This window comes from Chrysochloris asiatica, unplaced genomic scaffold (genome assembly GCF_000296735.1).
Source record: "Chrysochloris asiatica unplaced genomic scaffold, ChrAsi1.0 scaffold00001, whole genome shotgun sequence".
NCBI lineage: Eukaryota > Metazoa > Chordata > Mammalia > Afrosoricida > Chrysochloridae > Chrysochloris > Chrysochloris asiatica.
The window spans coordinates 42,971,703-42,988,399 of NW_006408519.1; the positions used below are offsets into that span (position 1 = coordinate 42,971,703).

General features: G+C 47.7%; 1 protein-coding gene across 1 annotated transcript in view; it reads right to left on the reverse strand.

Annotated features, from left to right (window-relative positions):
* Positions 1-16,697, reverse strand: part of ZFAT (zinc finger and AT hook domain containing) — a 212,266-nt gene that overhangs the window by 152,422 nt on the left and 43,147 nt on the right. The window contains exons 3-4 of the mRNA XM_006830846.1: positions 3,757-3,945; positions 2,555-2,705 (exon numbers count right to left, since the gene is read on the reverse strand). Of these exons, the coding sequence (XP_006830909.1) occupies positions 2,555-2,705; positions 3,757-3,945 (340 nt within the window). The remainder of the gene's footprint in view (positions 1-2,554; positions 2,706-3,756; positions 3,946-16,697) is intronic.

Genomic DNA, 16,697 nt, shown 5'->3' on the forward strand with positions numbered 1-16,697 from the left:
TCGGAATGCACTGAGGGCAGGATCTGTTAGCCAGCGCTGGCCCTGGGCACCCACCTGCTCATCATAAAAGTAAGCAGAGCTGACCATCTGTTGCCTGCTATGAAGGAGCAGCTCAGGCTCAGGCCAATGGCTAAGGGATGGACAGGCGTGAAGCCAGCAGGCAGCTGGGGAAGCATTCAGGAAGAGTAAAAGTTCTGTTAGGAGAAATCAAAGATGCAGAGAATAAACCAGTGGGGGCAGCAAGGAGAACCAGGGGCACTGTGAGAGGGGAGAGAGTCTGGAGAGTTGGCAGGGTCAGAAGGGCACACCTAGAGGCAAAGTTCTCCTAAGAACAATGGAAAACCTTAATCCTTTCAGGACCCATGGGACATATAGTGCCGACCGCGGCAGTTAGTGGGAAGTTGCTATCCCACTTCTAGTGCATGTTGCCATCTAGTGGAAGTCTGTAAAACTGCATGAATCTAAAACAATGGACCTCATCCCACCAACTCCAGCACCAGCAACCCCTCAGGACATACGTGTACCACAAATTATATCTAAAGGAGCTCTGACAGCGTAGTGGGTACAAATCAGGCTGCGAACCTCAAGGTCAGCAGTTTGAAACTACCAGCTGTTCCACGGGAGAAAAATGAGGCTTTCTGCTCCTATAAAGGTTTGCAGCCTCAGAAACCCTGTTCATGGTACTATGAGTTGGAAACAACTCCATGGCACATAACACCACACACCAATTATACCTAAATCCAAATTACCTCAAAAATAAATATACATGTTTCCTGTAAATAAAAAAAAAGAAGAAGAAGAAGGAAAAAGTCAAAGCAGTGGATAACTTGGTTTGAACAGATGGGGAGGCATCAGATGGGCATCAGATAGGTCTCATTGTCTGCAATGTCTAGAGTCCAGTCAGCTGTGGGACACTGATGGTAGCCCAGCATGTCCATTTGTGACTAAGTTGAGAAATAAAGGAAAGTAAGCATTACATGATTAAGCCTAAAAAGCAAGATACAACATGGCAATTTACCAGATACACTGAAAAAATAAGGCTGGAAGGAAAAATATTTAAAATAATAATGGTGATTATCTGGAAAACATTACAAGTGATTATTTTGTGCCTAGGATGAGATTACAAATTATTTTTCTCCTTATAGTTTTCCAAATTTTCTACATAATAAGTATGCTGTATTTGTTATAAGAAAGAAATTAATAGAGCCTGAATGTTTTTCCTGTATTATGCAAATCAAAATCCTCATGCAAAAGAAATAAATCTCTTTCATCACTCATTTATAATTTCCATATAAAATATTCATGGAATACATGGGAAAGGAATCCAGCCTAGATCTGTTCATTAAACACTGAGAACGTCTGCCTGTAACCAATCCGCTTCCACAAAGCCTTATAGTCTTAGGAACCCGATGGGTCCTTCTACTATGGGTCACCCTGAGTCCGGTTCAAGTTGTCGACAGTTCAAACTTACCAGCTGCTCCTCGGAAACACTATACAGGGTCGCTATGGGTGGGAATCCGACTCTACAGCACTTAACAACAACATTAGCACTTAGTTGAAAGTCTCTAACCAAGAGGGAGTCCTGATATGGTGCCATGGGATAAGATCAGTTTGAACCACAAGGTCAGCAGTTCAAACTCACCAGCCACTCCTTGGAAACCCTGTACAGGGTTGCAATGAGTAAGAACCAACTCAATGGCACTTAACAACAAGAATCCAAGAGACCTTGAAATATTGTGGTTAATTAGACAACGTGAACAAATCAGACAAATCAAAGCTGAGCAGGGTCTTCAGATTAATTCAATTACAGATTTACACGAGTATTTTGTATGAGTATTTTTGTAGCTTCCCGATAAATTTGGTGGCATGCATTTACAAGAAGAAAGGTCTAGGGCTGCAATTACTGAAGCATCCCCGTGTGGTATTAGAATGTAATTTAATGAGAGCCCAACATATGCCCAACACTCTACATAAAATCTTCCATGATTCTCCCCTCTAAGCTATGGTAGGTCCTGTTAGACAAGGTTATGACATCTAACAGACACGCCCAGAGACAAGATGACTGGTGTCAAGTCAGATATGAGGGACGGCTTCGTCAGGATGGGCTGGGCGTTATGCAGAGCAGGTGCTCAGTTTATTGAGTGAAATGAAGAAGAAGAGTCAAGAGGCCGGCAGGTCTGTTAGACTCTGTTTACAGAACGAGCGGGATACCATTTGAGTGATATTTCCTTTGCCCTCCTTTCACTCAGACATCCAATGATCACTAAGCTACAGCTACAAGAATATATCACAGCTAAAGACTGAGAACCTGGGAGGCTTGTGAAGAAGCAGACACTCTGGTTCACTATCGACAGAGTGTCAACTTGTCCGATGTGTTTGTTCAACTTCATTATACAGAGGAAGTCAGGCTCAGGCAACACACCAATGGCTGAGATGGAGGGTTAAAGCCTCCTCCTCCTTCACTAGTGAATCTGTTTGTGCACAGAGTCCCGGTAAGCCAGCGCGCTGGGCCCTCTGCCCTGCGGCGGAAGGTTCACAGAACCGAACCCTTTACCTGCTTGACTTCATGGGCTGCTCGTAGGGTGTCTGTTGGATGGCATATTCCTGGTAGCCCCTCCGGTGGGCCAGATCCGACACAGCACTCTCGGGCTGAGCTGCCTCTGCTTCCGGGGGTCCCGCTTCCACCGGGATGATCTTGGTAGCACCTGAGATGGATGAACAATGAATGCACTGCTTGACAAAGGGCCACATGCGTGGCTGCTGACCCATCCCCAGGGCTGTGTCTCTCTACTGTAGGTTACTGTGCCGAGCTACTGGCTCTCCTTCAGATCACACAAGTGTGATCCTTCTGTGTGTCTGTGTGTGTGTGCTCACATGGGGGGGGGCATTTCTCTCATTGTTGTTGTTAAGTGACATCGAATTGGTTCCAACTCAGCGACCCTGTACAGGGCTTCCTAGGAGTGACTGGTGAGTTTGAACAGCCAAGCTTGCAGTTAGCAATCCAGCTCTTATCTGATAACACCGCACCAGGACTCCTAAGTAATATGCTAATTTCTGTTGTGAAGTGCAGTCCAATCAACTACGACTCATAGTGACCCTGGAGACAGTTTCAAAGAGCGGCTGATGGGTTTGAACTGTCCAACTTGTGGTTAGCAGTCCAGTGCTTATTCTACAGCGCCACACCAGGACTGTTTCTCTATACTCTGCCAAAATGTCTTCTTGGCCCATATTTGTACTTTACCTACTTAGTGTGTGTGTGTGTAGGTGTGTAGGTGTATGAGTGTGTGTGTGTGTGTGTGTGTGTGTATATATATATGTTGTTGTTGTTGTTAAGTTCCGTTGAGTCGGTTCCGACTCATAGCGACCCTGTACAGGGTTTCTGAGGCTGTAAATCTTTACAGGAGCAGAAAGCCTCATCTTTCTCCCACGAAACAGCTGGTAATTTCGAACTGCTGACCTTGTGGTTCACAGCCATGCTACCAGAACTCTCTCTGTCTCTCTGCTATGGGTTAATGTACTAGACTGAAAGTCAGTCTGAACTGTGAGGTCAACAGTTCAAACCCACCAGCCGCTACTTGGAAACCCTATACAGGGTTGCTATGGGTGGGAACTACTCGAAGGTACTTAACAAGAACAAATATATTTTATATATATGTATACCCTGTTCAAAATCACAGGATCCAAATCCAGGAAAACATCAGCCACCCAGGTGCAAACCTGACCAGAGACGCCCGTTGCCACCTCCCATCTGTTCACCTGGAATCGCCTCATGTGCAGTCAGAACCACGCTGACGATGGGCTTCTTGGGGCCTGGGAGCTGGCCAGCTTCCTTCCCTGAGGACGCTTTCTGCACTTTCTCTGTCTTCTGGGCTCGGGATCTTTTGGAGGCCTTTTCGCGGTCATCTTCCTTATACTTCCTTTCTAGTTCAATGTCAGATTCGTTACCTAGGAGGCAAACCCCCAACTCCATCAGTGATGGAACTGGAGAGCACATGTAATCCTTTATGGGCTGGTAAAGGAAATACATTTATATAGAAAATACACAGAGGTCCTCGTGAAGTGCCATCAAGTCAGTTCCGACTCATACAGACCATGGATAGTGTTTCCAAGGAGCGGTTGCTGAGTTTGAACCACAGACCTTGTGGTTAGCAGTACAGAGCTTATCCTATAGTGCCACACCAGGACTCCAGATATAGAATATTGTTATTGTTAAGTGCCATTGAGTAGGTTCCAACCCATAGTGACCTTCTATAGGGTTTCCGAGGAGTAGCTGGTGAGCTTGAACCACCGACCTTGCAGTTCAAATGGCTTTGCAGTCTAACGCATTAACCCACAGTGCCATCCCAGGACTCCAGATATAGAACACATATACACATATATATATAAATATACATACACATACAGGTACACCACCTGTGGGAGCCTCAGCAATGCAGTGGTTAAAGTTCTCAGCTGCCAACCAGAAGGCAGGTAGCTGGACCTTACCCTCCGCTCCACAGGAGGGCCATAGCAGGCAGAAGAACCTCACAGTAACATGTTCACTTCTTGTGTGTAAGGAAGGGGCTTCAAAAGGTCTGTGGGAAAATTCCATGATTTTAAATTTCATTTTTCCATGAACTTTTTGAAGTCATCTCATATATGTGTGTGTGTGTATATATATATAAATATGTATTGTTGTTGTTGTTAAGTACCGTAGAGTCGGTTCTGACTCATAGTGACCCTGCACAGGGTTTTCGAGGCTGTAAATCTTTATGGGAGTAAAATGCCTCATCTTTCTCCCGCAGAATTGTTGGTAGTTTCGAACTGCCGACCTTAAGGTTAGCAGCCTGATTCATAACCACGCTACTAGAGCTCCTTATATATACGTATATATATATATACACACACACGTACATGTACACATACACATACATATATATATATATATGGAGTCCTGGTGTGGTACTGTGGGTTAATGCGCTGGACTGCAAAGTCAGCTTGAACCGCAAGGTCAGAGGTTCAAGTTCACCAGTTGCTCCTCAGAAACTCTATACAGGGTTGCCACAGGTCGCAACTGACTCGATGGCACTTATCAACAACATATAAACTCTTATTAGATCCATGACACTGTGGAAACCCACTATGTATCTTCTGAGACCACCTTGTCCCTCAGTCTTTTATCCAGTGTAATTAATATTCCCTAAGTCCCTGCCATGGACTCCTGGTGTGACACAGTAGGATAAGCACTGGACTGAGAACCACAAAGGCTGGTAGATCGGTAGTTCAAACCCACCAGCTGCATCTCGGAAACCCTATACAGGGTATCTATGAGTCAAAATTGACTCGACAGCACTTAACAGCAATAACAACAAATCCCTGCCATAGGTCACTGTTTGGACCCAGGATAAAGGAGCCATAGTCCCTGGGGATGGTGAAGCCTAGCCAACTTCAGACTCATTCACAAACCAAATGACAGGAAAGAAAGGCAGTCTCCCAGACTGACAGCCCAAGAAACAGCTCAAGTATTCCCTGTCCATTTACCAGGGGGTGACTATGGGGTGGGACAGACATGGTGGATGAAGCAACAGCTAAGACACAGACCCTGCCCTGGAGGACTTGGAGTCCAGAGGGGACACAGACAGGCAAACACACAGAGTGACCAGAGCACTTACTCCCTGTGTGCTAAAGACATGGGAAGCGGGGGCATTAGACATGACAAGAAGGGGTGGTCTCGTCCCCTGCAGATGAAGGAGTGCTTCCGGCACACAGAAAAGCATGTGTGTGACCACTGCCTGTCATGTGAGGCAGTGTTAATGGGGTAACGTAAGACTCTGGGTGGCACAAACAGTTAAGCACTCAACTACTTACAGGAAGATTGGTGGCTCAAACCCACGGTGAGGTGCCTCAGAAAACAGACCGAGTGGTACTTCCCAAGGTCCCAGCTTTGGAGACCCTGTGGCACACAGTGTTACTCCGCGGGGCAGGAGGTACCTGAGAGCCCAAACGGACTCAACAGTTACTGACTTGGGTTTTGGTTTCAAGGGGCAGGAGAAGGATGGGTTTGGTTTTAAAAGATGAAAGGGATATCAAGGAAGGAGTGCAGACAGTGAGCTTGGCAAACTGCATGACTAGCTGATGAAGAACTCGAGGACGAAGCAAGGAGGGAGACATGAAACCAGCAGGCAGAATCTGAGTGAGAGAGCCTTGGACTCCTACGAGAAGACTGGATGTTCCCTGGGTGAGAGTCAGTAGGTGGGTGAAATGTTCACAGAACTAGTCAAGTGGTGTGTGTGAGGGTGACCCTGCGGGGCCAGGGAGGTGTGGCTATGTAAAAGTGACCCTGTGGAGGTCGTCCTGGAAGGACAGGGGACAGAGTGACTAGACTTTCCACTGGTTCAAAGAAAAACTGGAAGTCCACATTTTTCCTTGAGATTTTTCAAGGTTGACTCCAATGTTAAATTTCTTTAAACAATATGGAAGGCAGGCCAAAGACATCTGGGGCCACCTTTGACCTGAAGCTTCTTATCTGTCACCTCTGGTCAGCCTTGCTTAAAGCAGGAGGATGCAGGACTAAAGTTCTGCTCTCAATTCAAATCTGAAATGTGTGCCCGTGCCTTGGAGAATGAACTGGGTAGATTCAAGGTACTTGCAAACCCACAAAAGAATAAATATGGCTGCCACAGACAACAGTAGCAAAGCTCACGAGGAGGCTGGGTTTGGCATCAGCCTGAGGAGTAAGAAAAGCTTTGATATCACAATGGAGAACACAGACGCAACCTGCGGAATACACATTAGTCTAGATTTCTAAGTGCAAGGAATACAGAGCAAAGGAACAAGGGAGCAAAGTTTCCACTTTCTTAAAATCACAGCCACAAAACCAGAAATAGCCTAAGAATCGCTTCAGCAGAAGGGTACAAGTGTACAGGGAAGGATCCCACAATGCCTCTCGGAGATGGCCCTAGTGGATGGAGGGAAGGATGGAAGGACGGATGGCCCACAGTCAAGCAGGCAGACGGTGGGGGTTTGGGAAAATGCTGGAATGTGGTGTCATGGGGAGGCAAAACTGGAACCACATATAACAACACAGATGCTGGAGCAACGGGAAAACCAAAGAAACTGCCAGAGGCAACATGGTAAGTTCAAGCTTCCTGTGACTCAAGTGTTCCTGCAGGCTGTCCTGCTCATCAGTGGGCCATCACACCTGAGGGAAAAGAAAAGACAAAGAAGGCAGCCTGCATTCTGTAGAAGGTGTGCTGGTTGGAGGACAGCTCTCCTGAGGAGGCCAGGAAGAAACTGGCTGAAGGTCTATAAGTCAGCGCCTTCTGGTGTTTGTCTCCAGCTCATGTTTGGTGGTGGAATGCTGTGGAGTCGATTCCGACTCATAGCAACAATGATTAGACCTGGAAAACTTTTTTTAACAGACTTGAAAGGGCCTGTTTTATCCTCAAGCACTGTATTATCCTACCAGCTAGTCCAACAGCCCATGCATAGTTTCCTGTGACTTCATCTTCGACAATGGGACCTGAGAAGGAGGCTGATAGGGGACTTCTGAGCACAGAACATGTCAATGCTAAATATGCTAACATCAAACTGAAAAGAATACATAATAATAATGAGATCCTGACCAGACAGAACTGTACATGACTCTGCAAGGCCGAAGGGAGAACACGATGACGCGCACGTATTCCCATCACTTTCAGTCCGTGATGACCCATGTCAGGGCCCAAGAGTGGGGCTAATGAGGCCTTGCCAAAGTCACTGCTGATGCCCACATCTGAGATGCCTGATCAGCGCTGCACTGATGGCAATTTCTGCTTTCTTGTACTTTCTCAACGGCTATAATGCAAGACATTTCAGAAGGCCTATGGAGTCCTGGTGTGGCACAGTGGGTTAATGCACTGGACTGCAAGGTCAGTGGTTCAAGCTCACCAGCTGCTCCTTGGAAACCCTACACAGGGTCACTATGAGTTGGAATTGACTCGATGGCAACTTAACAACAACAAAAATGGAGCCCTGGTAGGATAAGCACTAGCCTGCTAACCAAAAGGTAAGTGGTTCAAACCCACCAACTGCTCCTTGGAAACCCTATATAGGTTAGCTATGAGTCGGAACTGACTCGATGGTACTTAGCAACAATTATAAACTGCCTAATTCACAAAGCTCTTTATGTGGCCCACAAATTGGGTGACAAAATACACAAGTACAAAAGCAGCGTTAGAATACCCAGTGAGCAAGGTAAGCACAGGCTGACTTGTACTACTAATTTGTAGCAAACAACTTCACTTTTTTCACCACATTGAAGACTGCTTCTAGGTATGGCTGGGACCTATGTCTCCTTCAACCCCACAGCATGTTCCTACACAACCCCTGCCAAAGATGAAGGAGGCCTGGTGGCATTATAGGATAAGCACTGGACTACAACAGAAAGGTCGGTAGTTCAAACCCATCAGCCACTCCTTGGGAGAAACATGAGACTTTCTGCTCCCATCTTACTCTGTAGTGAACAGCTGCACATGTTTAAACCCACGTGAGAATGGTCACTGGGATTAGTAAGAAAACACAAGGAAGCCATGCTCACCTTTCTTCTTTGGTAATTCACCTTTCTACAGAAGAATATGCTAGATTTGCTAGAGAGATACAAATAACCTATTATGGGTGTTTGGGCTTTTAAAATGATGTTTCATATTATAAGAGAATTCACCATGGGATATATTTCATTATGTGGATAAGATGGCAGGAATATCTAGATAGGTTTACATTTTTTGAAAACCCTAAAAGATAGAGTTCGCACAACATTCAACCCGTTAACAGTGTGAATCAGCAAAACAGCCAACACATAGGTGCTGTTAGACTGTATTCCAAAGAACGAGCGAAAGAGATCTAGGGTACAGCATTTCTCCCAGGCTCTGTACTGGGCATTAGGGGTTAAGAATACGCTGAGGGGCTGGCTCAATTAGTTGATGAACAGGTGGGGGAAGTTTGGAAACTACATCAGATGAAAAGCCAATAAAGAGAACTCCATCAGCCCAGGTGGCAAAGAGAAGGCTGGGTAAAATTCCATCCTCTCACAGCAGCTATTTCCACACCTCTGGCAGCCCCTCCATGTAGGGCCCAACCCGAGTCCCTTCTCTCCTTGAGGGCAAGGCCACCTCCCACCACAGACAGGGAAAGTGCTCTTCCAGCCAGCAGAGCTGCTATGACTCAGCCACCTGACTTCATCTTGGACCATGGGGTGGGAATGGGGGACTCTATCGGGGGTTCTGGGTGGACGCAATGTGAGGCTCTGTTTGCACTTCACCTTTGAATCGCCACTGTTCTCTATGCACACGCGTGCACACGCACACATGCACCAACAGAGCTGGGCCTCCCAGCTTTGCATCTGTTTATATGCCTCATCTGTGCTGTGACCTCCTGGGGACTGGCTCAGAGACTCCATTTCAGTACGCCAACAGAAGATAAACAGTCTCACGAGCCCAGAGGAGAAAGAAGTTGTGCTCTGTTGGGGTCACAAAGATGAAGCCAGAACCAATGGGTAGAAGAACTCGGGCAACAGATGGCAGCCTGAGGGCAGGGGTGGTTTACAGGGAGCCGTTTCTAAGGAACGTGGTTCAAGGAAATTTCAAATGTGTCTGTGATGCATCGGAAACTGTACTAGAACACCTCTCTAACTCAGCTTTCTAAAACCCCAACACAGAGCAAGACAGAGCTGCCATTAAAGGCTGTGGGCAAAGAAGGGAGGTGGCAGGAAGAACATAAAGTGGAGGTCTGAGAAATAGGAAAAAGAGTCCAAGGAAAACAGCCCACCATCTCCTTTACAAAGTGGTGTTTTCTCCACTGGGCTCAGCGTGGAAGTCACACGGTTGGGAGCTTTGCTGAGTGGCCCCCATTTCTCATCCTCAGCTCTCAGGGAGCCTGGCCTTTCAGTAAGTTGCCTATGAATGAATAGTCTCAGCTCCCTCAGAGTGACTCACTTTCCCACTTTCTCCCCAAGCTAGGCTTACACTTCCTTCTCTGCTTAAATCTCAAAGCCAATATAATGGTCCCCTCCTGTGCCCGGCTGCTGACCATGCCCACACAGGACCCTGCAAATGGAATAAGGGTCTGTGTGGGAAAAGCCTACAGGGCAGGCCAAGTGTCCGAAGCAGTGACGCCAGGTATGGACACCACTCAGCCACGTACGATGAGACTCCAAGAAGCTGATTCATCTCCATAAACCCCAGTTCTCTCATAAAAAGATAAAATAAAAATAGCAAAATGGACCTCATAGGATTGCTGTTAGATGTAGGTATCATGATTTATGCAAGAGCCCATGCGTGTTAAGTGTCTCATCACTGTTTGTCTTGTCTTCATCTGGAAGCATTTCTGGAACTCTGACCTGAGATTGTTTATAGCCCAGCTGCAGTATACCTGCCCAGCTAACATCAGTGTTAGCAGTCTGCCAACGGACGCTTACTTCAGAAACCCTAAGGACCAGGTGAAAGTAAGTCCGTTGCCAGAGTCCATCTTAGGGAGAAGCTTCCCCACCTTCTAGATGATGGTCTTCATCCCCCAGTGCTGAATCACAGACATATCAAAAGGGGGTGGTTTTAAAGAGCAGAAATATATTTTCTCTTAGTTTGGGAGACTCAAAGTCCAAACTGTGTTGATGCCAGCTTCCCTTCCTTGAATTTTCGCTTTGTTTCTAGTCTGCTGGAGAGCCTTGTCATTCCTTTGTGTTCTGTGGCCCCTGTGTTTGTGTGTCTCTGTACCTCTTCTGGCCTTCTGATAACTCCAAGCGGGGAGGTTTAGGACCCACGCTGCTTGGTTATGGCCTCCTTAACCGAACAAAGAAAACTCCTATATCTGAACAGGATCACACCCACAGGAGAAGGGCCAGGGATTCTGCACCCATTTGGGGAGAACACGTCTGTCAGAGCCTCGCAGGCTTCCACACCCTCCTTTCTGAATGACATCATCTTGCCTCGAGACACTCAGAGCCTCAAAGCCAACACTCCTCTTCCTTGTTGGGAAGGGCCTAAATGCTTTCAATCTGAGGGACTTTCCTTTGCATTTAGTTTTGTTTTGCTTTCAAGATTTTTAACATCCCTGCTACACAAGCTAAAGAAACATGTGCCTAGGCAGTAAAAGAATCCTGGTGTGGCGCTGCGGGTTAATGAGCTGGACCGCAAAGTCGGTTTGAACTGCAATGTTGGCGATTCAAGCTCACCAGCTGCTCCTCAAAAACCCTACACAGGGTCACTTATGGGTCAGAACTGACTGGACGGCACTTAACAACAACAACATACAATAAAAAGGATTAACCTAACCTAAAGAAACATTTTGTCCCAGGCTCCTGGGAGGTAACCTCCAAACCCCTGCCTGCTAAGAAGGTCTTTATTTGCCTGGGGCCTTGAGTCAACTTCGAGATTTATGTTGGGGGGCCCAGTACTCATGGCATCAGCTCGACCTCTGGATTAACACTGGAATTCACAGTGGGGACCTCAGGCCACAGCTGGACCTCTTGGAGATGAATGTCAGCCACACCTCCCTGCCCAATTCACAATGAAGCGCTGGACACCAGGCGCAGATGAGCTTCCCTGGTGGCCAGCACGCCATGTGCACCGACGTACATTCTAACTAGGAGAACGATGTCATCAGGAATCTCTCACCAAGTCCTCTGGACTCTGCCCTAGGGGACTTTTCCCTTTGCTGCTTTTAGTCTGTAACCTTTGGTGCCATAAACAGAAATTTTCAGAATAACAGCTTTTCTGACTCCTGTGAGTGAGTTCATTGACCCTGAATGTGGTCTTGGGGATCCCTTGGACCTTAAATACATAACACACTGAATTGTTGTTGCTGTTGTTGTTAGGTTGCCCACAAATAGATTTCAACTCACAGAGACCTGCCTGGTCCCACACCGTTCTCACAATCCCTCCTCTGTTCCGGCCTACTTTTGCAACCACTATTTCAACCTGTCCCACTGAGTGTCTTCCTCTTTGTCTCTGAATCTTTCCTTTTACCAGGCACAATGTCCGTCTCCAAGGACTAGACCCTCCTGATAAATATATCCAAAGTTTGTGAGACAAAATCTCTGCAATCTCACGTCTAACGAGCATTCTGGATGTACTTCTGGCAAGACAGATTTGCTTATTCTGGCAATCTGCGGGGTGGTGTGCCATAGTGTTCGCCACCACCATAACTGAATGGCATCAATTCGATTTCAGTCTTCCTTATTCATTGTCCAGTTTTCACATGCACATGACGTGACTGAAAACTGACTTGGATCAGATGCACATTAGTCTTTAAAGCAACATCTTTGCTCTTTAGCCCTTTAAAGAGGTCTTGTGCAGCAGATTTGCCCAATGCAATAATATGTCACTTGACGTCTTGACTGCTGCTTCAAGAGGTGTTGACTTTAGATCCAAGCAAAATGAATTACTTGACAACGTCAATTTTTTCCCCATTTATCACAATGTTGCTTAATGGCCCAGTTGTAAGTATTTTTGTTTTCGTAATGTTGAGGTGGAATCCATACTGAAGCCTGTAGTCTTTGATCTTCATCCTCAAGTGCTGCAAATTCTCTTCACTTTCCATAGGCAAGGTTGTGTCATCTACATAGAGCAGGTTGTTAATGGGTCTACCTCCATCCTGATGCCAGCTTCTCAGATTATGTCTTCAACCTAAAGCTCTCCCTGTGGGCACTGGTCCATCACCTCCCTCCTAGTATGGCTTTCTCTGAGGGTCCTGGATCATTATCTCCATGGCTCCCCTCCCAGCCAGCTCTTCCTGCAGGGCATGGTCCAGCTGAGCTAGAGGCTGAGTGTGTGTGGGGGGGGGAGAGCAAGGGGATCTGCTCCCTCAGCAAAGCCTCATCAGCAGTGATGCTATTTGCTCCTAATCACTTTATGCAGATGACTGGCCCCACTCAGCATGTGCCACCAGCCTGCTGGGACAAAGGCATACCATAGGGTCAACTGCACAGCTGGCTCCTAGTGCAACAAATGACCTCCATTTAAAACCCCATTAGCCCTTGTCCATGGTCCGCACACTCCTTCCAACTCTACAGAGATGCCCTTGCTAGGAAGAGGGAAAGTCTGGCAAGTGAAGCAAGCGATTTGGTTTGTATTTGACCTTAAATTCTACAGCATTTGGTTTGTGGGGGGCGGGGGCTATACTAGAGCCCTAAACTCCATTTTGAGTTTTGGCAGAAGTTCTTCCTGACCATTAATCCAGTAATACTGAGACAAGTCTGGCACAAACACAGGGAAGGGGCAGTTCTGCCCTTAGAAAGAGTATGTTAGAAGCCCAGGGCGGGCAGTTTTGCCCTCAGTCTTACACAGAAAACCAGAGTACTTGCCTGGGTTTGTCCTTAATAATTTATAATCACAGCATGCTTTCTAAAACTTAGGGTCCTGGTGACTGAGACTGGGGGCTGAGTGGTCATGAGTCCTGCGCAGAGCTCCAGGTAGCCAGGTGGCTGAAGTCCCAGAGCTAATTCTGTAAGCTGTCAAAACTGGAAGCTATGTACCTATTCCAATCCTGGTCCTTTCTCCACTTCTATAGGCCCCACTGCTAACCTCCAGGCATCCTGGCATGGCACTGCAGGATAAGAACCGGACCGCAAGGTTGGTGGTTCAGACTCACTAGCCAATCCTTGGGAACCCTATACAGGGTGACTATGAGTCAGAACTGGCTCCACGGCACCCAATAACATACCTATAGCTATACGGGAGCAGGGCTGTCTCTGCTGTATTATTGGGGCCAGATCAGTGCATCCCATTGCCATCGCCGAGTACACCCAGAGCAAACCCACAGGACCGAGTGTAACTGCTCCATAGGGTCTCCACGACTGTAAATCTTGCAGGACTAGACAGCCTCGTCGTTCTCCCAAGGAGTAGCTGCTGGGTTTGAACTGCTGACCTGCAGCTCACAGGCCAATGCCTAACCCACGGAGTCACCAGGGCTCTTTCACATCAGTGTGGGGTGTGCTTCAAGCCAATCACTTTGGAATGGCAAGGACACAGAGACACAGAGACACAGGGGAAGGCTACAGGGAGGATAACCAAGGAACCAGCAACGCCGGGGTCATCCAAACTGAGAAAAGGACCTTCAGACAGAGTGGACTGAGGGAGACTTCCCCTGAGCCTGACTGCGGCCTCCTTGTCTCCTCATCTGAGAAGAGCATCCCTAGTAGTGCAGGGGTTAAGTCCTCAGGCCACCCAGGGAATTCCATAGGTGAGAGACATGGTGATCTGCTTCCAGAGAGATCACCAAACCCACAACCCACTGTGGTCAAGCTGATCCCAAGGCACAGCGACCCTGTGCAGGACTCTCAAGGCTGCAGATCTTTATGGGAGCAGCCAGCCTCATCTTTCTCCCACAGAGCACCTGGTGGGTTTGAACTGCTGAACTTGAGGCTAGCAGGCCAGAGCTTACCCTCAACACCACCAGGGTTCTCTTCCTTAAAGCTTAGAACCTACAAAACCCGATGGGGCAATTCTCCTGGGTCACATGTGGTTGCTATGAGTCTAAAATTATGACTGGATAGCACCTAACCACCACCACAAAACTGAGCAAATAAATTTCTGTTTTTTAAAGCCACCCTGTTGAAGTATTTCTGTGAGAGCAGCTATAGCTAGCTAACACATGACCAGCAAACGAAAGGCTCTGAGTAAGCCCAGTCAGTGTGGAAATGACACTGATGAAGGATGGGGTGGATCCAGGGTCAAACACCAAGTCTTCTAAACGTTGTTCTCAGGAACCATCCTCCAAAGACCCTGCTAGGTTACATGTGTCCATTACAGTTAAGTCTGTGGTAGCATCCTGCTTTCAAATTCCATTCAGTGCCTACACACCTTCTCCAAGAAAAGTTCTTTATCCAACAGAATAGTAGACGTCACGCTACTGAGAGCAAGGAGCTCACACCCGCCTGAGATGCTGAAAGCCCTTCAACCCAGAAGACCAACATGCCAACTCTCTTTCTGGCTCACTCACCCATGCCAGGTTACAGGTCAATCTCATCAGATACACTCATTTCCAAGGGAAACATCTGACCGTGGCCAGTGCCCAGCCGGCATTTTTTTAGTCAATAATTGTGAAAGGGAGGTCAAAAATGCCACAGAGACAGTAACACCCTAGTTGGCGAATGGACACCTCACACTCCGCACTCCTGCAAGGACCTAGCAGCCCTGGTGGCGCAGTGGGTTAGGAGTTGGGCTGCTCAACAAAAGGTCAACAGTTCAAACCTACCAGCTGCTTGTAAGGAACATGATGAAGCTGTCTGCTCAGTACAGGGTTACAAGCTCGGAAAACCCTATGGAGCAGTTCTGCCCTGCCCAACAGAGTAGCTATGAGTCGGAATAGACTCCATGGCAGTGGGTGTGGGTTGTGTTTCTGTTTTGGGGGGTACTCTACAATCCACATTACAGACAGAGTCACTGTACAGTCTGGATGTGGAACAAAGTCCTCTCTCATGGCCGACCACAGAAGTGTCTGCTGTATGTGAATCTGAAGTGTCTGCTGTATGTGAATCTGATGCTTTCAGGCCTGAAGGTCGCGTGTGAGGTTGGGATGCTCATTTCTGGAAAGTTCCATCTGGTCTGCAATAACTGCAGACAGCTGCCTACCTCTCCAACCACCCCTGTGCCGAGGTGCTGAGCACAGTGACTCCATTTTTTGACATCTGCATCCTATGTCATTCCAGTCCCAGCTAAGTAACCTCCCTCATGATCTTTCCTTTTGAAAGGATGGTGATGAACTAAGTGATGACCCTGATATGCCCGCATGAGCCGGGGGTGTGCACGCCCTGGGGAGAGAGCCGTAAAAGCACACAGGGCAGGTACTCCAGATTATAAACCTGGAGGCAGGGGTGGCTTCTGGGGCAGAGACAAGGTGTGTCCCTCTGGAAGATAGATGATGGGTAAAACCCACAGGGGAGTTTCCCTTTGCACCCCCAGGCCCTCCCCTGCCCCATCACTCCTAACCACCTGGGGTTTCACTCCCCTGTGGGCTCCAGGGGGGTTGAGCAATGGAGACAGCAGCCAGCCAGTGGGAGATGAGGGGGAGGGAGGGGAGTGGGGCGGGACCATGGACCCTCTCAGGCTCCTTGCTCATTTGGAGGAGTCTCCCCCCACTTGGCCCTTAGCAGCACCCCACAGATTCAATGAGTGACAAAGATGAATGTATTCTCTTTTCTCAAAATCTGTTTCTGTTGGGGATTCTTAAGGTTAGCAGAGCCTAAATCAAGAACCAAGTCAAGCCAAGCCAAGTCAAACCCTATTCCCTGGCAGTCTGCCTACCTCTGTTCCTAGTATCCCGATCCTCTAGAATGTGTCCCTTCTCCCTGCTTAGTCCAGGTACTCAGAGACCCTGCTGGACACAGCCCCCTCCAGGGCTCCACACCATGCTTCTGAGCTTCTGGCACTGCGGCCTACACAAATCCTACTGCCGCTTCCTGTACTGACACCCGGCCCTTCTACTGCCACCCTCCTCTCCAGGGCCCCTCACCTCCAATCAACCCCACCACCACACTTCAGAATACCGTGTCTACAGTGCTCTATAGAAGCAAGAACCCAGAGACTTCGGATTGCTACTTAGGACACATCACCAGAAAAGATCAACCACTAGGAAAGGACATCGAGATTGGTCAGCAAAAATGAGGGAAAGTGGGCAGAACAAACAAGATGGCAGATCGCGTGGAAGTGCAGTGAGGAGCTCCATCAGCAACAACACAAAATACA